This window comes from Bombus affinis, chromosome 7 (assembly GCF_024516045.1).
Source record: "Bombus affinis isolate iyBomAffi1 chromosome 7, iyBomAffi1.2, whole genome shotgun sequence".
Taxonomy (NCBI): domain Eukaryota; kingdom Metazoa; phylum Arthropoda; class Insecta; order Hymenoptera; family Apidae; genus Bombus; species Bombus affinis.
Window position 1 is genome coordinate 6,241,083 of NC_066350.1, and position 22,617 is coordinate 6,263,699.

Consider the following 22,617-nt stretch of genomic DNA (forward strand, 5'->3'; position numbering starts at 1 on the left):
CCACGGTTCTCCTCAAATGCATCCGAACGATCGTTTGCCAGTGCGCGTTGCACCGTGAATACTCGACGCGTCGCGTCGATAACACTACGAACGAGTACGAGTGCATCCCATGGTCTTCGTACCTACCTATCTACCTACCAACCTACCCACCTACCTACCTACCTACCTACCTACCTACCTACCTACCTACCTACCTAGCTACCTAGCTACAGCCCTACGAAGCCACTTTTATCGCAGCTTTCTTTTTCCCTTTCCTTTCAAAGCTTTTCTTCCCCTCCTTCTCACTCTCTCTCTCACTCTCTCTCTCTCTCTCTCTCTCTCTCTCTCTTTCTTTCGCTGGCACACGCACACCAAACTATCGTCTCTGCGTGAAAATGAATTTCTAAGGATATCCACGAGAGTAACGCGATACACGATCTTTCTTATCGACGTTTGCTCGCCGATTCGAGTTAACCTTGCCAACTTTGCCAACGTTGACTACGGAATATCGATGAAACGGTGATCGTTTTCGGTGTATACGAGGTTTGTCGTAACTAGCCAAAAACACGCGGCATGAGAAAAGAAAGCGAAACGATATCCTTTCGTTCGTTTCGATCGTTACGAGGTCTGTTTGTCATTGAGGAAATGGCATTTCAGGCTGCACAGAGAGGAAAGAACCACGAGGCTACGTTCGCTCATTGCCACGTAATATTATATGATTTTATTTGTAAACGCGAAACTTTCCACTACCGTTATCCTGTTTCGTTGAAAGGTCCTAATGACACGGATAGGAACACGTGTAGCGAAAGACGAGAAATTCGCTTGTGCAAAGTCCGCTTGCTCGACGAGATTTTATAACGTTACCGACCGATCAGATCAACTTGCACTGCTACGCGAACAAAAACCCATAAACAAGGAGAATCGGTGGAACGTTCGTCGGTTCGGCAAAGCGTACGTACACAGCGAATCGCACGGTGCGTGGAAATGCTCTAATTTCTCCGTATCCTTTAAGTAAAATTATGTTGCGGGTATCTCGAGCGTGAATACACCGATTATATCGCTTGCATCTACTATAAGTAGCTTGACGTACGACGTCTAAAAGTAACTTTGTCGAATCTCGAATAACGACACTCGATAAAATACGTGTGTTTCTTCGAACGTGACGGTCGTGCGTTTCTTTCGCGACGATTACAAAAGCGAGCGTGACGGGCGATTACGCGGCGTTGTGGCAAAAAATAAACTTAGTTCCGGCTTTTCGAGCGTTTTCGTTCGATCGTAAACTCTACCCACTCCAAGATCCATACCCGCTCGAGATACTTTACGTAACTCTTTCGTCCTGACGAGTTTTTCTTTCGCGGCATCGTTCTGTCTTCGACAGTCGTGCAAACGTTTCTCTCCTTGCAACCGTATCGACAGAAAAGTACCGCTTCGCCTCCACGTTCCAGCGATACCGCGACGCGTTTTACGTCCCTACCACGTGACGCGACAGCAAGAGGGTTATGCGGATGGATCGACGTTCGATCGAGTTTCCGGACAACGATTCCAGAAGGTTCCTCTTGCGTCGCAGTCGTATCGACGCTTATCGACGAGAGCTGATTTATCGTCGGCGAAAATTCTGACAAACTGTTTTACCTGCGCTACTTCGTATCGTTCGTTCGTTATTAACAGACTCGACCCTACGTAATAGTCGGCCGCACTACAAATCGAACTTGAGAGAGAATTTTCAAGTTTTCATTCAACTAGTATTTACGTCGAGGCGGAAACGTACCGATGATTATGGCATTTAAGTTCGAATTATTACGGATATCGATGTCTCTAACCGCGTATTACGTTCTGTTTTACCTACCTACGTACTTAAATAATATACGTATGTATACCAAAGTAAAATATGGATAGTAAAACACATTAGCGCTGTGTCTTTTAAACAGATAACTCAAGTATATTCTATCGATAAGGTCGCGAGTTATAATGCTTCTAATTATTAATCTATCACGAATTTGCATACTTTGCACTAATTTAAATATCGTTGCCACGAGTCCACCAAGATATAACGTACGAACCTAACAATATATATTAAGTTGTTCGAAAAGCGTCTTTCTTTTACAGACACGTCTTTTGCAACGAAGCATCTTTATACAAACGTGAAACTTAATCTGTCGAACGTTGTGATCTTTATTTCGATAGAACAAAATTGATCATACGTAATTCGATAAAATAATATAAAACGGAAAATGTCGTGCGTCCATTATTTCCTTATAAAACGTAAGAAACATTTCCGACGACCTGATAGTAGGTGGCGTAAATTCAGATTCTGCAAACCTTCGTTTACGTTATAATTTTGAAGCTGCCGTTGCAGAAGAAATCGAAGCGTTCGTAGCGAATGGATGCCGCGGAAATCTCGCAAATATGAGAAAGCTCAGGCCGGACAACGTACGCGCAAATATTGACTTCGTATTTTGCCCCCTTTGTCAGCAGCTTCGACAAACGTATCGGGGGGTCTATAATTTTCGATTTTAACGGAAACAACGAAGCTGTCCGCATTATGTTGCGCCGTACAAACCGTACAAACCGGATTGTTTGTATTTAGTCTCGAACGTAATATTTGTAACACGGGCCGAGTGCCCATTACGCACGGCATGGTGCGGTGTATCGCGAACGCACGGAACCGCGTATCCGCTAAATGGAAGGCCTTCTCCTCTCTACATGTACATTCGTATCTACTCGAATGCTCGTTGACGTCCGCTGACTTTCTCCGCTTTTCAGATTCTCTTCCACGCGGTAAAACGAATCGATGACTTCAAATTCCAGTTCCACGCCGGTGCTCGTATTTCTGTTTATATTTTTGCCACCTTCGTGCTACGAGTACCACCCTATGAATCTTTTATTCTTCGAGGCGTCCCATCGAATACCAAATACCAAATAAACACGACTCGACTACGATTAACGCGTCTACGTGAATTTTCGATTTTACGATCGTTGAATTCATCGATCGAGGAACGACCCGTTTAACGAGTTAACCGATACGCCTTCTATTCGTCATTGACTAGAAATCCGTTTGCCTTACAAAGTCTGAAATCCACGCAGTCTGATGGCTATAAATATTGGCGTAAAGCTGATCGGCGCGTGTTCCATCGCCACGTGGCTGAACAAAGATCGAAAGAGTGAAAGAGCGAGAGCGAGAATGGCGAAATTCTGCGGACGTGAAACTACTTAATCGATCCAACGACACAGCTGATCGTAATGGTTTCACTTGCCGAGAAGTTTGTACAGCCGCTCGGAACACGTAATCTCCGCGACTCTCGCGATTCGAATCTTCCGCAATTGCGGCTCCGGGATACGCGACGATTTCCACTCACGTTCGTAAAGTGCGCGTTTATCAACGAGGGCTGAGAGACGACATCGTACGTTTGTAATTCGCGCAAAATGATTTCGATGTATGGCGTGCACCTTTGGCGTAGCATGATGCTAATAGGACCTCGTAATTAGTCGAAAGCTAGATGGATGGAGATCGAGAAAAGCAGAGAGAAAGAGAAAGAGAAAGAGGACCGGGGAGGAAACGTAGCGAGGATGATAGGGGAGGAAACGAAAGGGGTAGATAACAGAGAGAACAATCGTAACTGGCGCTTGGTTATACGGAGCATAATCAATTAAATGTGGTGCACGCGGGCTTATGCGGTGTAACGACGCTGCACCGATTACGATTTTCCGCTAATTCTCACCTCTGTTACTTTTCTTTTCCGCGTGCTTTTTCTGCCCCCTAGATATTAACATTACCGGTATTTAATTGCCTTTTAGGAAACGCGCTCGGACCCTTGGGAGAAACACCAAGTTTCTTCGATTTAACGTGGCTCGAGAAAATGCTCGAACACTCGTCGACGTCTTTTACGAACACATATTACGTTGTACGAAAGTTTCGAAATTTTATTAGCATTGTAACGACACCCAACTGTAGTAACTAAATATTCGTTAGATTAATACGTTTAAGATGGTTAAGCGGTAAATATTTTGTAACTGGCGCGTAATAATTCTGCATAAGCTCGACAGTCGTGGCTCGTTGAAGTTCTAATGAAATTTCAAGATGTTTCGTACGATACACGCGTTACACGCACGACAGTTTTCTATGACGAGCCACTGTACGTGAAAATCTTTGGTCACAGGGAAGGAAAAATCGCGAGAGAATAATCCCCGTTGAAAGAGAGATCGCTGGAAGAATTGGATGCCGATTTTTGGCTAAAACGACGTATAAATGCTAAACGCGCGCTCCAGTATTCTTGGACGAATAAAACGAAAAGTGTTTCAAAATAGGTTAAAATTACCTGTTGCTGGTCGGTACACAAAGGCATTTCCTCCAACTTCATTTCTGTAAAGGAAAGAAAAAGGGAAAATAGTTTAACGATTTATAGAGTTTGAGCAAAGACCGCCTAATTTTAAAATGCAATTGCTATCGCGAGTTGCGTGGCTATTTTCGTACGGATGATAAAACGTTTTAATATAATTATTATCGATACAGTTTCGTTTGTTAATATAATTGAACGTAACGTAATATAGTTTGGTTGGTCGATTTTGCAGATCGTATCCGTCGCCTGTGCAAAATGGTGGACCGAACGGCACCCCGATGAATTGCGCTGGTTCTCAAGGTAAGAAAAATTCCAACAACAAAGCGAGAAATTGAAATCGAATTGGTACGCGTGTTACAATAGTCGAACAAGAAGAGAATACGCGCGCGTTCCGAAAGTTCACAGGGAAATTGTACATTTTGGAGATTGGAACGGTATTTCGCAATAAAGGAAGAACGTCGCTGATTAATCAGTGCAGCGAAAAATTCGGGAAAACGTTCTACATATTAAATTAGCGTTGTATTAAATTTATTGGCGGAGTTCTCTTTTAAAGATTGGCCCGGCGCGGCGCATCGGATACGCTCGCAACCTCTATAGTGTGCGAACAATTTCCAACTATCAAACGTCGGCGATGTATAAAAGCAACGACTCCGATATTTCAGAGGAAAGTTTCAAGCTACGTTGAAAAAATTACCCCCCTCGTGACAATTCAATATTGCACGATTACGCGGACAAAGGTATAACGAATCAAATATCGTTTTAATTTTGTATATTGTATCTTGCAAATACGACTACGCACACAAGCCGAAACGTAGGTGATTCATGCGTTTGGCATCCCACAAAAACGCCCGCTTAATCGCGTACGTTCATTTTCAGATTCAACATATACCGTTGCTCGTATTTTCAACGGGAATTTCGGCGGAAAAAGATTTTTCGAAAGATAAGCGTAAAATCGTCAAATCACCCGATAAATATCAGCTCGTAACATTTCCTTCGACATTCGCGTTTTTTCCTTTAATTTCCACCTTACTCGATCGAATTGTTCGAGAACGTCGCGTCCTCATTACGAATTTCCCTCGGATAATGGCACGTTCCAGCGAACGCTGTTCTTAGTCGTACGTTACGCAGGAACAAGAAAAGAGAAACAATAAAAAATTCATTAATAAAACACGTTTCTTCCGCGAGTTCTATCTCGTTCGATGATAACATTTCGTACAGCTCATAGTCTCGTTATCGTTTATCGTGGCGTTTAGAAAGCTTATTCGACAAACGAGATACTCTGCAAGTCCGTGAAAGCTAAAGCTCGAGAAAGCCTAGTCGTAGAGGAATCTTTTTTTAACCGTTGCTCTGAATTTTCGCGATAGCAGCATCGTAAAAACCTAGCGAAATTTTGGGTAAGCGATTCGACGATATCGAGAGTGTAAACGCAGGGTGGAGGTTGAAGAACGCGTAAGAAACTGTTTCAGAAGAATCGAAATTTTATGGAAAGTGTCGACTAGCGGAGATATCGACGATGATGAACATTTTTTCCCGGGTCCATTGAACGATTACACGCGTCGTTGAGCAACTTTCGGGCGCGTTCTCGGTTTCGAAATCCTCGAATTAATACATCGATCGAACTTACTCTCGTATCGTTCGTATTAAAAAATCTGAACGAAGGTTAACGAGACGCGACCGTGAAACGTACAGACGCCGAGGGAAGGAAACGGTCGCGAAGACTCGTGCGAGGAAGGATACGACGGATTTCGAAGCTGGAGTTTCGAACGGCGTGCAACGGCATTTTATTCGAACTGGCGAGATACGGTTCCGCATTTGCGGAAAGTCGAGTCGCGATGTAAAAATATACCTGCAGCGATAAGCTGGTGGAAAAATAACGCCACGTTTTTCCGTCGAGATCGATATTAAAAATATTCCAAAGTAGCGGGAAAACGTGGAAACGAGATGGACGGGGAAAAAGGCGCTGCGAGAGAATCAAACTCGTTCGAAAAAGGAGCCGAAGCCTCTTCTATTCGCGATGATTCTCGATCTTCCATGTTCTTTCTCGAACGCGATATTTTCTTTCCTATCGGCAAGATAAACGAAAAAAGAGGGAAAAGCGAAGCCACGAGAAACCGCGAAAGATTCGAGTTCGAAGATCGAGGAGGATCGAAAAGTAGACTCGAAATTGCTAAGTTGCTAACGATCAAGGCGAGAAGAGATTGAACCGACGTCGGTGGGTGCGATGTCTTTTTCTGTGCAGGGGTGATGGTAAAGCAGGAAGCGAGGGATGACGGTTACGAGACAAGTCCGGACCTCGAGATGAGGAGCACCGGTGGTGACAGCAGTCAGCAGTACCACACGCCACTGACACCGCACACACCGCACACACCACACACGCCGCACACACCCCTCACGCCGATATCGGCGACAGCGCATCAACCCCAGCAACCTGGCTCGACCGCTTCCACCCTCGGACAGGTGAGTTTTTTCCTATTTCTCTCCAGAGGAAGGTACACCCGCGAAACCTCGTTCGAATCCAGTTTCCACACCTCTTCCCTTTCTATCTTCCTTTCTCTCCTGCCAAGCTTCCTAACAAATCTGTAGCCAACATTCGCTTGTTTCCATTCGACCACCAAGTTTCCATCGAAAATTTCATTCCTACTAATCGCGTGAAACGTGAAAATTATATTTATCGGACGGAAGAGTATTTTTAGCTTTCCAACGAACTACCATCGAGTATACTCGAGAGGATATCTCGCTTAATCGATCGCAGTGCTACGTGAACGTATAATTCCCTGCGATATAAACAATGTTCTTCTAAGCTTTGCAAGTAGTTTCTCGCATTTGCTGGAAAGCTTTGCCGAGTCAATTTTTCGTGTAAGCGCGATATCATGGAATCGAAATTAGACGAAAGAAAAGCGAACAAAGGACGTGAGCGTAAAGAGCAAAGGTGACGTAGCATGAATCGCGCAAACAGATAATATTAAACGATGCGCTGTTAATCGACACCCGTGAGTTTCCGGAAGTGGACGATTGCGCAAGGAAAAGTTCTTAGGTCTGTTTAGAAGTGAATCAACGACCGACAGAGATGCTCGTTGCGATCGTATCTATCGATCGGATCTAGTGGTCGTTCGATGAAAATTACGAGCAATAAATTAAGACGAGAGCACCGCGACGATCGGCAGATCGGGTTTCCGCGATGATACGCCAAATGGTCGATTCGCGTATCCACGTTAGTTTTACGGCTGGCTTATGCAACGAGGTTTGTCGTTGACACTTAACAACGTGAGTTACGCGAATGGGTCTGGTCCATCACACTTTTCGCAACCTATTTTTTCGGCACAAGGTCGATCCAACTAAACATTTGATACACGTACGTATCCACGTACGTATCCAAGACGAGGTAAAGGTGAGAGAATTTACATATTGGGGAAAAGTTTCGTGAATAAAAAACCTTGTACCGTGAACTGCGTATTGGAATTATTGACACCAGTTTGCGATTCAATTCGTCCCATTGGACGTAACGATAGAACAGTGTTTTATCCGAATTGCGCTGCTCGACTTGAATTCTCGCGTTGAACGGCCCTCTTTCGCGCAAGCAATTAATGAAAAATGATAAACGTGCTCGACCGGATGTAAAAGGCTGTTGGTTTCTTATGTCTGGTCCACACTGTTCACAACTGTTGGCAAATAAAACGTTTCTGTTATGTACCGTACGCTGATCAGTTCGTCTGCTCGCGAAAGTGTGCAGGATGTTCGCAAATATCTTAGATTTGGAAGTTTCGCGATGTTTATTAGATAACATATTTATGGTTCCTGGAGTTTCACTGGGTTTCAGTGCATTCTTGATAGATTTTCAGATGGAATTTTAAACCTGTCCCGAGGACATTCAAGCCGAATGTACACGAAACAAAGCGCAGCGTGCTATTAGAAATTCGACCAGAATAAATAGCACGCGAAGAAACGATAATCAGACGACAAACTGTCGGTGAACCGTTGACGAATCATGGCAACCGATTGTCGCCAACTGCTCGTCAACGACGGTATGAACTCGGCGTTAGCCTTCTCGTGGGTATCGCTTAATTTTTAAACGCGAATCGTACATGTCGAGTGCTCTCATGTCGCACCAAGATAACCTAAGATCGAGGCTAAGAAGTCGAAAGATAATCGGTCGCGGCGACCAAGCGGACACTGATAAAAAATATCCCTTGCTTTTGTGCTCTGCACTCGGCACGGTTCGTTCGAAGATTGCAACCAATAGCTATAGATAATCGTGTCACTGTCGCGTCGGCTAGTTATCTCCTCGTGAAATTTACATCGATGATCGATGCGCTCTCGTCCGGTTGCTGCCTTTTCGTAAGAACCGATTCGTTAACCCTAATTTTCTTCGATTTAAGCGGTCGGTATTCCTTTTCTTCTTTCTTTTTTTTAGATTCAAGATTCCTCCTTTTAGCGGAATTATTTCTTGGCTATGTATTATACTAATATATATCTTCTTGTAGTTCTGAATCCTACGTTGCTAATAACATGCAGTACACGCATGGGAGAAAATGAAGAAACCTTTTTTTGAATACGATTTGCACGAATAGGAAAACGCGACTGCATAGTGGCAAAAGAATATGTCAAAGACGGTTAATTAGCTGCGCCTGTGCCTCACATCGGCACGGCGGTTTTAAGCGGTTAAGATCGTCAGAAGCTACTACGAAAACACGTTGAAACGGGAAGGTTCACGGGCATCGAGAAAATGATGAGAACACGAATAAAGACGTGTGGACGGGAATTGACGTGTAGCGAGTAATTACGAACGATAATCTGTTTGACAATTTTGAAACACTATTCCGCGACTAGTACGTGTATATTTTACGATCGTACGTGATCACGATACCGTGTGCGTTCGCTCTCTGCCTGTCGTTCAAACGTTATTTTCCCAACGACGCATAAAAAACCCACTGCAAATTCGCCATCGCTGTTGTCACGATGACAAAAAGTTGTAACAAGTTAGTCGGATGTTGATCGCGCGGAATCGGCCTGATTAGTTATGGTCTGTTGATTTTTTCTAAAGGAACAAGGAGAGCAAGAAAAAGAAAAAAGAGGAAAAGGCAGAAAAATTAGTTTTGCTAAAAGAGAATGTGATTCGTAGGTGGCGATCAAGTGCGAGACTCCGGTGGATCCGTACTCGTTCGTCGACGAGGAAATGTCGATGGGCGGCATCAGGACGGCTAGCAGTCCGGTTGGCAATCCGGAAAACATGACGTGTCCAGCTGGAGGCCAAGGAGTCCTCTCTACACCTACGTCGACGCCGCCTGGATCGCTATCCGGACCGCAACATCTTCAGATGAACCTCGGCGTAATGAACGGCACCGTGAATCCCCAGTTGGCGGCGCAACAGCCGAAGAAACGCGGCCGCAAGAGAAAATCCGAGATGATTCTCACCCCCGAAGAGTAAGAACGCACACGAGATTTTCAATATCTTTTTCTCGTTTCCTTAAACGTTTCCTTTCCTTTTTTTTCATTTCTTACAAATATTACTACGAGATCTACAATTTCATAATTACGATCGGGTACAGTTCTTCCGCGATATATTTAATATCGGGACCTTCTTGCCAATTAAAAATTGTAGAGTTCAACTTCTCCTTTATGATTTCATAATTTTACGTCCGATTCGTTGCCGAAGATGTTACGGTTAAACAATTTGCGAATATGGATAATTTCATTCGTTCTAAAATGTCATTAATAATAGTAATGATAATAATGATAATGCAATCACAGAAATTTCGTAATATTCTGTTTAAAAGAATTGAAATGTATGGAATAGATGGTAAAGAAGACAGAGTATCTTTTTTTGCTTCTGTAGCACGTTGACTGCCACGCGTGTTTTCACTGAAATCTCCGTCAGGCTACGCGTGTCGCAGTACCCAGCGTTCTCTGCTAGGTACTCCCATCGATATTTTAGTAATGCGAGTAAATAATTTTCTTAATAAACCATTCTCGTATTACTTTTATAACAATTCAATAGTTTTATTATTTCCTTTGGAATATCTTTTCAAATACCTACGACGATCCTTCGAAAGTAGTCAAATAAGCGTCGCCCGAATACGGGTGACGCGGCCCTACCGGAAACTTTGCTGTCACCCGAATACGGGTGTCGTGGCAGTCAACGTGATAGAAAAGGAGAAATATGGCTTATATTTGTTACGAACTGCTCAACTGTTTAGCGAAGCTAGCGAACAGGAGAAAAATTCACGCGTGAACCGCGTTTAATTCGAAGATAAGGTAACGAGATAATTCGAATCGGTTGTATATTCGCGAAATAATTTTGGCAAGTACACCGCGTGCGATTAGTGTTCGTGGTCGACGGGTACAGTTCATTCTAAATAATAATTTGCGGCGAGGTCAATAGACGTGGATCGATGCGACCAGACTCGATTATAGCTGTTCGCTCCATGCGAACTTTGCTTCCACCGTAAACGAACTTCTTCTACGTAAATAACGCGTTCGCGATCGAAGGAATCGACCGGTCGTGAGCATAGTATTCTTCTCTCCCCTACGAAAGCTCGTTATATTGCCGATAGTTACGATACACCTTAAAAAAATTGTCTCCAATAGCGAGCAAGATTATTTGATTTGTTACAAGAATATTCGTCCCGTTTCCCTCTAATTCGAATTAGAAAAGCTTCAAATCCGATTTTTCGTTACAACCGAGTTAGCAAGGTGACTGAGTCGTTGTAATTTTTATACGTGGAATAACACACTATAAACTTATAATTTATCTACATATTTGCTGTACTATTGTATTACCGCGTTCATTATGAAAAGAAAAGTCTGTCTCGGAAAGGTTGACCGAGGAAGATGGCTTATTCGCTCGGACTGGCATTTTCTTCTATTTAAAAGTCGTCTATTCTTTCACGCGTCGTTTCATTTCTATTAAGAACGAATCACATCGTAGGTGTTTCCATTCGCGAGCAACTAACCTAACCGAAACGAATTATTCCACTATTTGTCAACTTGGAGTCGCGCAATTATAGAAATTCGTTGATGAAAGACCCATCTAACAGGTTGATACAACGATACGATGTAAATTTGATTTAGGGCGGAGTTAGCCGAGGCGAAGAAACGAGCAAAGACGTACAAGGAGAGAAAGAAGCACGACAGATTCGACGGTATGCCGGAAGAGGAAGTGAGCAAACGCGTTCTTCCCGATCATCTTACCAACAACCTGGACATTATTATAGTAAGTTGACGAATGTTGTTCGTCGCGACAACTATATATATATATATGTCGGAGATGAAAGAACACCGGAACCTTCCCTTCGTTATTGAGCCTAGGATCATTGTCATTAGCTTCTCGAGTATCTAATTATCGCGATTACTTGTCAAATTCTATCATAATCATATTTGCACTAGTAAATATCTCCCCTATCGCATAATGATCACGTCAAATGCCAATAGGGATTCGTTTCACGCCCTTACCCTAACTTTAATCTTAACGCCAACCCGACATATATATATTTATACAATAGAAAAAGTTGGACGTGGAAGCGCGATCGAGCACGATGATGCATCGTTAGTTTGGGTCGTATAGTTCCGGAAGGAAGTCGTCGCGCGATCCTGTCCCGTCGTTTTTCGCGAAGGAAGAAGGATTAATCGGATTATCCGTCGGCATAACGGGCGTCTGGTTAGCAGGAAAATCCATCTCGAAGGTAGCGAGACGGTAGGAACAAGTAACGACGACAAATAGCCGTTTGTAGCGCGTTCGTCAGGTGTCGTAATCGCTTTAATGGTCCATACCCAATTCGGTTATCACGCTCGACGTTGGTAACGAGCGCGTTCACCACCTTCCTATCGCGGGCCGTTTCATCGAGCACCGTGTCGATCGAAAATCGTTCTATTTCCAATCGGCAGGACGCGACGCAACGGGACACGCGTTTGCGATATTCCCTCGGTTTGTGAAACTCTCTCGCCACGACCTTGACTCGCGCATCTCGCGAATCGTCCGATATCCGTCTATTTATACGCTGGATCGCGATTCACTCGAATTCTCGATCGTTCGAGGGAACATAAGATTTCTGTAATCGTGTCACGAGAACGACGCAAGGATTCCTGGCGATCGCGCCTCTAAAAGCGAAACAAGCTGGAACGACAGGGTAAGAGAAAGATGTAAAATGTGCAGGAAGGGAGGGGAAGGTAGAGAGAGGGAGAGAGAGAGAGTCAGTTAGCGGCTGGTTCATATTCATATATTACGCGGAACGAGTAGTCAGCGCGGTCGATCATCCGTCAAACGGTGTAAACGCTTTAACGGGCCGTGGGCAATTCGGTTATTACGGGCGTCGTTGTAATCGAACGCAACGGGACACCGGTGTCGGCCGGCCTTCGTCGAGGCTCTCTACCCCTGGATCCCCGATTCGAAGCCCCCTACCCTCACGGCGGCCTGCCCCTCTGCCTCTCTATGCTCTACCTATCGAATCCCCCGGCCCCCTAACCCAGACCTGCTCCGATCTCATCGACGCGCGTTGTTTTCAATCGGCGACAATTCCACACCCTACCCTGGCTTCCAACCCCCGTCATTTTATCCTCGTTTATCCCGGCCGAAGCGCCATTCGACGCCGACCGACCGGCTAACGCATTGGCGTTAACGCGCTAATGCGATACGTACTTTATGTACGGAGGGAGAGAACTCAACCACCCGTACGCAACAAACGATATAACGCGATTTCGACCAAAAGTTCCACGACCCCTCGCGCGATTCACTCTTTCCTCTGTCTGTCTCTCTCTCTCTCTCTCTCTCTCTCTCTCTCCTCCTTCTCCACTTTTACTCGAACTCTTCTTGATTTTTAATTCTTTTCAAAAAGCAAGAAAAAAACCAACTTTTTCCTGTTCGCTATTTTTTTTATCTTTATTTTTTATTTCTGTCCCTCTCGAGAAAAATAACACGTACTTGGTCGACGCCCGAGGCTTCCATTACTTTGGCCGAGAAAAGTGTAAAAAGTTAGGGTCGGTGTCTATCGTTGGTCAACAACGAACGGAAAGACAACAAGTGTTGTCGCGTATAATAATCGGGACGGATATCGGTGATCAGTGGCTACCGCGATAAAGTCGTTGGCAGAGAATAAACGAAAAGCGGGAAGAAACGCGAGGACGAACGTGTCCAACAGCGTCCCTGTCACGTATCCTTGGACTTTGTCGTTATTAATTGTTCAACCGACGGAGCGAAGAGCGAAGATAATGTGGTTGCGCAACAGGTACTACCACACCTGTCTCTACCGCGTTGCATAATCGCGGCTAAGAACGATGTATGTGAAATCCGTGTACGCGTGTTTCGCGCCGGGAAAGGAATTGACCGTACGAAACAGCGAACGCCAACGTGTTCAGCAGGATCGTTATCTTCCACGTTCGTCACGTTCTCCTCGCGAGAACCTTTCGACCGAGGACGAAAAGTACGCGTGGCCCGGCAACTAGCGGCTAGCCGATGCTACTTTCGCCGCGTTTTCGGCAGAGAAACGATCGATCGATGGTCGGAGCGTCCAAGCTAACGGCGTATAAAGTTTCTCGCTGGCAAGAGAGATTTCGACGCGACGAAAGGCGTGGAGGCGGGAAACACCGAGAAACGAGGACGAGTCGCCTCGAACGACGTCCGCCGAACAAACCTGCCAAGACAATAATCCCATCGTCGGGTACGGAAACTAGTTGGAAATAAGCCTACCGCGTAATGATCTGTGGGAGATTGAAGTAGCGCGCCTTCGTAACGAGTATTTCGAGCGGGAATAAATCGACGAACAGCCGATAAACCTAAATTAAGCGTATTGCCATGATTTCCGCGTGGTTATCGCCGTTCGCGAACCAACGTGAAAGAAGGTTTGCGATCCGCTTACGACCAACAACGAGATCGGTGACCACGATCGCCAGGATCTCCATGCTCCTCGACCCGAGAGTCTATCCGGCTTGAAGTTAATGGGATCGATTTTTGTCACAGATTGGAATCAACCCGGGACTGTTCGCCGCTTACAAGGGCCACCACTACGCCGGACCGGGAAACCATTTCTGTGAGTTGAACTCTCGATCTCTGTCTTCTTACCGTAAAACCTATTGTTCCTTTACTCTCGACAACGTTTGCGGAACACACGAGCGTACCGCGTTCCCTGGAGAACGGCAAAAAAAGATGTATCGCGAATGCTTTCTCGATTTTGGTCGCGATTACGCGTAACGTGGCCTTCGTTCTCAACGACGCGGCGTTGCGTCGCGTTAAGAGAAATCGCGCAAGATCCGCGAACGCGATTAACAGTAACGAGAAGCGGCTCGTTGGAACGCAAATTACCCAAGCCGGTTGGCGCGTAATGCTCATCGAAAAACTCGGTCGTTCCCCCTATTTTCCTTGCCTTGATGCGTGCTCGGCGCGATCGACCGAACAACGATCACCGGTTATTTTTAACGCGGCTTCTAACCAAGCGGGGAACGACGACTCTCGACAACGCAAACGCGTAGCCAAGCAACCGTCTTGTCGCTGCTTGATTCGTTGCTTCGCTCGTTTAACGTCTCTGCTCGCCGCCTACGCTTCGCTGATCTCGCTGAGAAGCGGCATCGTCCACAAGTCGCTTTTCTTTTTTTCTCCGTTTTAAACGAAACGGCTATTCCACCAAGCATCCATAGGCTTTCTCGATCCGGTGATCGTTCGACTCGCACCATCGGCCTTTTTAACTCTCGCGCAGCCTGGATCAGTCGTTGCCGCCACAGTTTCCAATACTTTGTTTCACAGCGGTAAACCGAATAACCGATTAACATGGCATTTTACGTCTACGCGACGACGACATTTACACGAAGAATGGAACTTTTTTCGTACAGTCAGAGATACACGCCGTACGTCGCGACTAATCGCGTGACATAGAAAATCGGTGTAAAATTGTCGACTCCTCGAGATTGTCACGTAAAATAACAAAAGAAAAAAAAAATAGAAAAAAATAAAAAAAAGGAACTTTACTTTTTTCTAACAAAGTTCACAATTTTTACTTCCGAGATCTAGGCGTGACTTTTCAAGACTCTTACAATTTTTTGACTTCCGATCGGATCCTTTGTCACCCCTCAATATCCCCACTATCCATCCGTTTGTCAAGCGTCCGCGATCGCCGCCACGCGCGCCTTCTCCTCGAACATTCGGCGGAAAGACCGTTGGGATATCGATGTCTCATTAGGCACTTCGGCGATATACATTGTTGCCGAGTGCCGCCATATCCTTTGTCTCCGATTTTAAAGTGAGCCGGTCGTGACAGCGGCCTGGTCTCTGATGTGGATTGACATTACAATGTCGTAGATTGAGGAAAGAGAATCTCGAAAGATGATCGTGCGAGAGCGGTGTACGATAACAAAATACGTAATTATCAGTTAGAAAGTAACGAACGCGAACCCGCGTAATTCGGTCGTTCGAGGGTTAAAGGCCCTTTATACGGTCCGGTTGAAATCGATCTCGAAGGGGAAAAGATCTCTGGAAGTTGATAGCGAGTCTCTCTGGCTGTGTTTTCGCGGCGCGTACTGGAAAGAGCGGCGGAGGGAGGATTCTTGGACGAAACGTAGGCCCGCGCTCGATCGACCTTCAAACGATCTCGCGCGCTCTCCGGCTAAGCTATGTGCCTATTAGACAGCGCGCACGCACGCACGCGTGTCCATTTTACGGCCGTGTATACGCGGTGCTCGTAGTGGCCCCGTACATAGGGTAGAAATACAAAGTACATACATGCATATAACTGTGCACATAGAGGTGCGCGGACGCGCACTCACGTTCTTCCACCACACATAGGTGGTATATACAGGGTGAAGTTAGGTGTACGCTGCTGGATTTTCCAGGGTTTTCCCGGGGTTGCGGTAGAGCAGTGGATCGGGTGGAGGGTGGTGGCGTGCAGGAGGGTGTGGAGGTGGGATACGAAGCGGGTTGAAGCGGACTGCGAAGAGCAGTAAAGGGGTGAGGGAGGATGGTTGTAGTGGAGGGAGGAACTATAATGAGTGGTGCGCGTGAGGGAGAGCAGGATAAAAAGGGGGTGAGAGGAGGAGGTGACTCGGGGAGGGACCGTGAGAGGAGGACGAGGTGGAGGAGAGAAGAAGGAGGCGGAGGAGGCGGAAGCAGGGTAGTACGGGGTAAAAAGGTTGGAAGCTGTGTGGCAAGGTGAGGCGCGGCGAGGTGCGGGACGGGGAGGAGGCGAGGGTTGGATGGCATGGGATGGCATGGAATGGGATGGAATGGGAGGTGGGGGGCGTTTGCCAGCAATGGAGAGCAGAACAGAGAGGGAGGCGTGGGCCGCATGGGGGGATGGGTGGATCGAGAACGACGGGTCAATTTAAGCCCCGAAGGGAGGGAGAAACGGACCGGGCCTAAAGGCAGTAAACCCCGAAAAATTCAGCGCGGTTCAGGCGGTTCGATCGCTCGAAAGCGAACGCGGTCCCAGTGATCGAGGCTCGCGCGCGTCCAACTCGCAGTGCCGTTCCGTTCGCTTTCGTTGCGCCGCGTTGCGCGTGAGAATACGCGTGGCCGCTGCGAAAGTCTCGCGCCGCGAGGTGTTTGTGCCGTAACTGCCGCGCCTGCAACGTCGTCGAAACGCGGCCGCGCGATAATCGACGACGCTCGCGCGTTAATTATCGTTGGCGCGCGTCTTTCTCAACCTTCGGAGTGCGACACGCCGCGCGACAAAAGACGCGGACCCCTGTGTGCCTGCCGCCGCGTTCGATCGATCGAGGTACGTTCATCGCTGGCTCGACGCTCCATCGATCTCACACCGGTCTCGATCTCTGCGAATTCACTCGACAATCGGTAAATACCTAGTCACCCGGAACGTTTCGTCTCTCGTTCGGCGAGAAAAGAAGGCCGATCCTTTTCTTTTTGTCTCTTGCGCGTTCCACGTTTCTCACGATATTTGAACGATCGTTCCGGGCTAACGGAAAAAAGTGAACTCCTCCTTGACATTTTTTTCTTTATACAGTGGCTGCCAAGCGGTGTTACTCCACGACAAAAATCTAATCCGCGCGAGTATTCCGTAATACGTTAGGTGTTTTAGTTTCGTTGATTCCTTCGCGGCACGAGAAAGAACGAGAGAGGGCGTGGAGACGGCGATCCGATCTGGAAAAGTGCACATCCGTGCGACGTTTCCAGCAACACGGACATTTCGCAAATTGTTCAAACTCCTCGGGTATCCTACAAAAATTGTGCGAAACGATAGTCGATGTACGGGCTCCGTTTTCTCTGAAAATCGTCGCAAGATGCAACGATCGGGGAAACGGTGTTTGAACGCGAAAAAAGTTTAGTCGACGGAACGATGGAGAGACAGGATGACAAGGCGAGAAAGGATGGTCGTGGGATAGAATCGCGCAACCCGATGGGGAATGAGAGTCGGCCGGTCGGTGACCCAATTCGGGCGGCGGGCTTTTTCCAACGGCGCGAAAGTTGAACGTGACCGGGGAAACTTTTCGTGGTCGTGGCAATCGAGTTGTCGCGCCTCTCTCATCCGAGAAGGAGACGACGGTACCGCGTTCCTTCACCCTCGCGCCTCCTCGGACCTCCGTCGCCGCAATCGCAACTACCCCCGATTCGGCTCGTCCCAACGATCCGTTTCAACTTTGTCGCGCCACTCCGTGACCCGGCGCCGTTTATCGGCTAACCGAGAATCCAACTTTTCATTGTCGCGTCCTACGCCTTCGTATATTTTTCTTCCTTATATCCGAAAGTGCGTTAAACTTTCAACAGATCGAGAATCGGACAAGAGACGTCTCGCGAGCTCACAACAGACTCGCCTATCGTACGTACAACGTACCTTCGTATCTTTCTGCTCGAGAGACAAGAGGCTACCTTTTCTAGGTTTAAGGGTGCGGGAAAGAAAAAAAAAAAAAAAAAGAAGGAAGAGCGAATGAGAAAAAACAATAGCAGAAAAAAGCGTAAAGTGTAAAGTAAATTATCGTCGAACTTGGAGTTGGCTCGATCGACGACGATGACCGATTTTCGTCTTTGCGGTTTCGTCGGTGTTACAAAGTAGAAAGTAAGTCTAGACTCTGACGTTCGTTAACTTGAAAACTAGAGTTCCGACTTCCTGCTCGAGATTACGTCCTACATCCTTTGGTCGTCCAACGTGCTTGAGAATACTCGAGCCAAGTTTTCGTCGGCGAAACTTTTTCTTCGAGGGACTGTCTCGAAAAGATCGCGATCTTCTTCTATCGATCATCGTCGGCCACGAACAGGAAATAATAACCATTGACGGGCAGCCTTGAAGTGGACGTGACCAACGTTGTTTTCATTTACGGCGACTTCAAACGCCTTGCTTTTTTTATTTGCCTTTGTTCCCCTTTGTCGCAAGCTAGACGATCGAATACAAGGTTTTTCGTACATCGATGACAGGAATCTGCGTGCTTGAGTTGCGGAAAAATTTGACGAACTCCGCGCAATTTCTCTCGGCGAGCACCGAGCGCGAAAATATATCAGGAACAGAAGAAAAACGAAAGAGACGAAAGAAGAAGTATGTATTCAGCGTCGAAGAGTATCGTAGCAGTGACCTGCGAAAAGATTGGGGAAGCCGGCTAAATGCGTGAGTGGGACAGGGATGCAAGCTTGACGGTTGTCGATGTTGGTGGAAGTGGGAAAGGAGGTGGCGGAGGTTAGGGTTGGTAGTGGTGGGAACTATAATGAGTGGCGGCTGTGTCGGGCGAAGGGAAGAGGACGAGGATGAGGGCGGTGTGCTCGAGGGTGTGGGTAAGAGTGAGGGTGAGGGTGAGGGTGAAGCGGAGCGAGAATGAGCCAGGAGAGCGTGAGGGTACGAGGCAGAGAGAGAGAGAAGGAGAGAGAACGAGTGAGAGAGAAAGAGAGAGAGAGAGAGAGAGAGAGAGAGAGAGAGAGAGAGAGAGAGACGGAGAAGAGCTCGGATTGGAAAGGGGGCAGGGAGGAGGGATGGAAGAGAGGAGGGGAACAGGGAGGAGGAAGTAAAGAGGGAAAGAGGGAAAGAGAGGGAGGATAGATAGGGTAAAACGAGATGGGCGAAGGGTACAGGTGGTGAGGGGTTGGTTGGCCGGTGAGTGTGGGAAAGCGTGTAGCCTCCTCCCTTTTCCACCCACCGGCCACCCTTCTGCCAGCTTGCTGCTCGGTCCAAAGGGGCGGCAGGAGGGGCCGGAGGGGCAGGAAAAAGGGAACTAGAGCTGGCCGAGGGGGGCGGAGGGCGGGGGGCACCAGGGAAGGGGTTGTCGCACGCCTATCCGCTCGATAGCAGCTTTCAGTCCGTGCACGTTTACTACCCCCTAGAATTTTGTGCCCTATCTTTTCGAGACTCCCTGGTCGAAAAGATTCGTTTCTATTCTTCGTACCCGGTACGCCTTCGCCCGATACAAGATTCGCAAGATTTCACCGCGGCGTCGCGATCGAAACAGCCGCTCGATGGATAATTCGCCGATAGACGAAAGGCGCCGAACAGATTTCTCGTCTCCCTGCGACATAGTCGCGATCCAATCGCGCCAAACGTTTTATCGGACGATTCTTTATGGTTCTACGAAAAACGAATAAACGACGAACAAACGTTTCTTTCGTCCGTTTCACGCCTCGAGCGCACCTTCTCGCCAAATCTTCGAAAAACGATACGGATGGAATTCTTACGAGGATGTCGTTAAACGCGTCTATGGTTATACGTGCTTGTTCGCAAATTGTGGCAGTTGGATGGGTCCGCGCACCGAACGACGGAAAAGAGAGCATCGCGGTACACTCGACGCTTTTCCTAGGTCTCCGTGAACGGGTCTTCGTCCTGGAAAACCCTGAAAATTGATTTTCCAGGCGCGGTCTCCCGCGGTACCCACGCACAGGTCTGTTTCTCTCTCTCTCTCTCTCTCTCTCTCTCTCTTTCCCCCTTTCCCTCGGTTGCATCGATTTTCACCTGACTCTCCTCGCATCCCCTGCAGCGAACTCGAACCAGCCGTTCATTCAGAATCGGAGGAAAAGAACGAAAAATCTGGGTCAACGAAATTTCGAGAACGATAAGCGAACGGATAATGGGACGAATCGACGCTTATCACCGATGAGACGGTTCGATTTTTCGTTTCGTCGATCCGTCGTGTTTCTACCACGAACCTCTATTCTCCGGAGGAAAGAGCCGCTGTACGTTGAATTACAGGAGGCGCGAAACCTGTACTCTAATGGTTTGGTTTCGAGCGGGATCGAAGTCGGCGACCGACGATACACATCTACGGAAATATGGAAACGCGGGCACGGGCAGAAACGCGACGCCGAAGATCCTGTTGCTTTCGAACGTTTCCGAAAGTCGGGAAAACGAGTTAAGTCGGTCAAACGGGAGAAAACCGAAACTTTTTCGACTTTGAAAGTTTCGAGGACCGAGATAAATTTACGGACGCCTCGGAAATCGGTAAACTCGAGTTTGCCCTCGTTCTAAGATTACGCACGGCAGATTCTTTTCTCACTCTGCCACCTCCGCCACCTTCTTTCTTCCGACCTAGCTAAATAGCATCGCGTGCTTCGAAAACGAAAGGTTCATGCAAAGATTCGATGTCGTTTCGGATGTTCGATACAATCGCGAGTAATATATCCAATGGAAAAAGCAAGGGGAAAAAATGATAAAAGTTAAGGTAGGGTAAGGTGAGGCAAGGCAAAGTAAGGTAATGTAAGGTAAGATAAGGTAAAGTAAAGTAAGGTAAGGTAAGGTAAGGTAAGGAGAGGTAACGAGCGACGCGGAAAGGTCGAGGCAAGTCAAGTTGGGTTAGGTTAGCGGTGTGAACGAGAGGGAAGGGTCGCATTTCGCTTCGATAAAGTTTGTTCGATCGGTCGTTAGTCCTGTTCGAAGGGACCAACAGGCTTGCCGCGCTTGTCGTTCCTACGAGGCCACGTGTATAAATGCAATGGCCATGGAAAACCGAGCCAAGAGATTTTCTAAAGCGAGGAAAACAGTGTTTCTCTCTCTTCTTTTTGTCTACTCGATTCCATCTGCGTTCAGCTTAGGAGAAAGCGAACGAACCAACGAACGGGTTCTGCTCGACGAAAAGCGCGCTGCAGCTACGACTACGGTTACGACTCGGCTACACGGCTATGGGCTACGGCAATGGCCACGGCAGACGAGCGTTTAACTTTGTTCCGAAGTTCTCCAAGGTCGTATGGTGCGGCTGTAGGTCGGTGGTGCAAGAGGTGGCGAGACCGGGAGGACAAGAGGGAGAGAATTTCCGAGGCCGCGTCATAAATCTCTATCTGCTGGCTGCTAGGGGTAAACGCTCGCGGGATATACTTCGGCGACGTCTGTAATTTCGCGCCATCAGACCTTTCTCTCGCTTACGCGTCTATTCAAGCTCCCGCCTTCCACTTCTATCATCTCTATTTCTTTTTTACTCCTCTCTTCCACCCACCCAGTAGTCGCTGTCCCCTTCTTCTTACGCGTATTTCTCGTTTAGTTTCATCGTTTTTCGACAGAATTTTATTACTCGATTCGCACGTTGATTCCCGTGTTTGATAACAAGCATCGTAACATAATTATCAAACTCCTTGTACGCGAGATCACAGAACGAGCGAGTTTCACGCCTACGAGATCGCGATTTCACGAATGTTATCGCAAGTGACGATATATTACGTCGCTGACGCGCGCCAACCGACGTGTAAATTCATTGTAAAACGAATATAAAAAATACGGTTGACAGTTTCGGATATGTTGTCCTCTCGCGCCATAATTCGGTAAATAATAATAATCGACGAGCTACAAGTTACAGACTTCTTTTCTATCGTTTCGCAGTTCTATATTATAGGGAATAATCAATCGTAAAATTGAATTCATTTTATTATCGAATTTATCGCTGTAACAGAAAAGAATTTATTGCTGTTGGTAGCAATAATGGTAGTTCAATTGTGCGAGAGAGCCGAGGCAGCGACGAGGAGATAGAGTTTGAAAATTATACGTTGGGCAAACATTAAGTAATTTCTACTCGAACCCTAGTATCAACAAGAGTAAAAATAGGTATTAAGGGCTGTCTTTCCTTCCTTCTATTTTTACCCTTTTTTTTCCTTTCTCTTCTTCCCTACCTTCCCTTCGCTCTGTTCTTTCCCACCGTTGCTTGCTTCGCTGTTATTCCTTCCCTTCTTTTTTTCTCCTTTCATCCTATCTTTGCCTGCAATTGTTACCAAAAACATCGGTATAGTCCTTTTCGAATTTCCTTTTTTCCTGTCTCTAATTTTTGCTTCGAAACGTACAGCAACGTGCTTCGAAATGTACGCAGAATTCCGACTCGTTAAATAAATTTGCCGCATTGTACGGAAGAAGGCGATTTATCGCTTATGACTGAACTTTTGAGAGCGATATAAAAAGGGCGGCGCAAGTCTGAC

The 22,617-nt window shown here is 46.8% G+C and overlaps 2 protein-coding genes across 2 annotated transcripts in view; one reads left to right on the forward strand and one right to left on the reverse strand.

Annotated features, from left to right (window-relative positions):
* LOC126918731 (DNA (cytosine-5)-methyltransferase 3B-like) overlaps positions 1-22,617 on the reverse strand; it is a 61,714-nt gene that overhangs the window by 35,137 nt on the left and 3,960 nt on the right. Inside the window, exon 2 of the mRNA XM_050727029.1 lies at positions 4,296-4,339. Coding sequence (XP_050582986.1) covers positions 4,296-4,337 — 42 coding nt within the window. The 5' untranslated portion in view covers positions 4,338-4,339. The remainder of the gene's footprint in view (positions 1-4,295; positions 4,340-22,617) is intronic.
* LOC126918732 (probable serine/threonine-protein kinase yakA) overlaps positions 1-22,617 on the forward strand; it is a 56,004-nt gene that overhangs the window by 21,274 nt on the left and 12,113 nt on the right. The window contains exons 3-7 of the mRNA XM_050727032.1: positions 4,549-4,616; positions 6,556-6,773; positions 9,436-9,737; positions 11,385-11,526; positions 14,266-14,335. Of these exons, the coding sequence (XP_050582989.1) occupies positions 4,549-4,616; positions 6,556-6,773; positions 9,436-9,737; positions 11,385-11,526; positions 14,266-14,335 (800 nt within the window). The remainder of the gene's footprint in view (positions 1-4,548; positions 4,617-6,555; positions 6,774-9,435; positions 9,738-11,384; positions 11,527-14,265; positions 14,336-22,617) is intronic.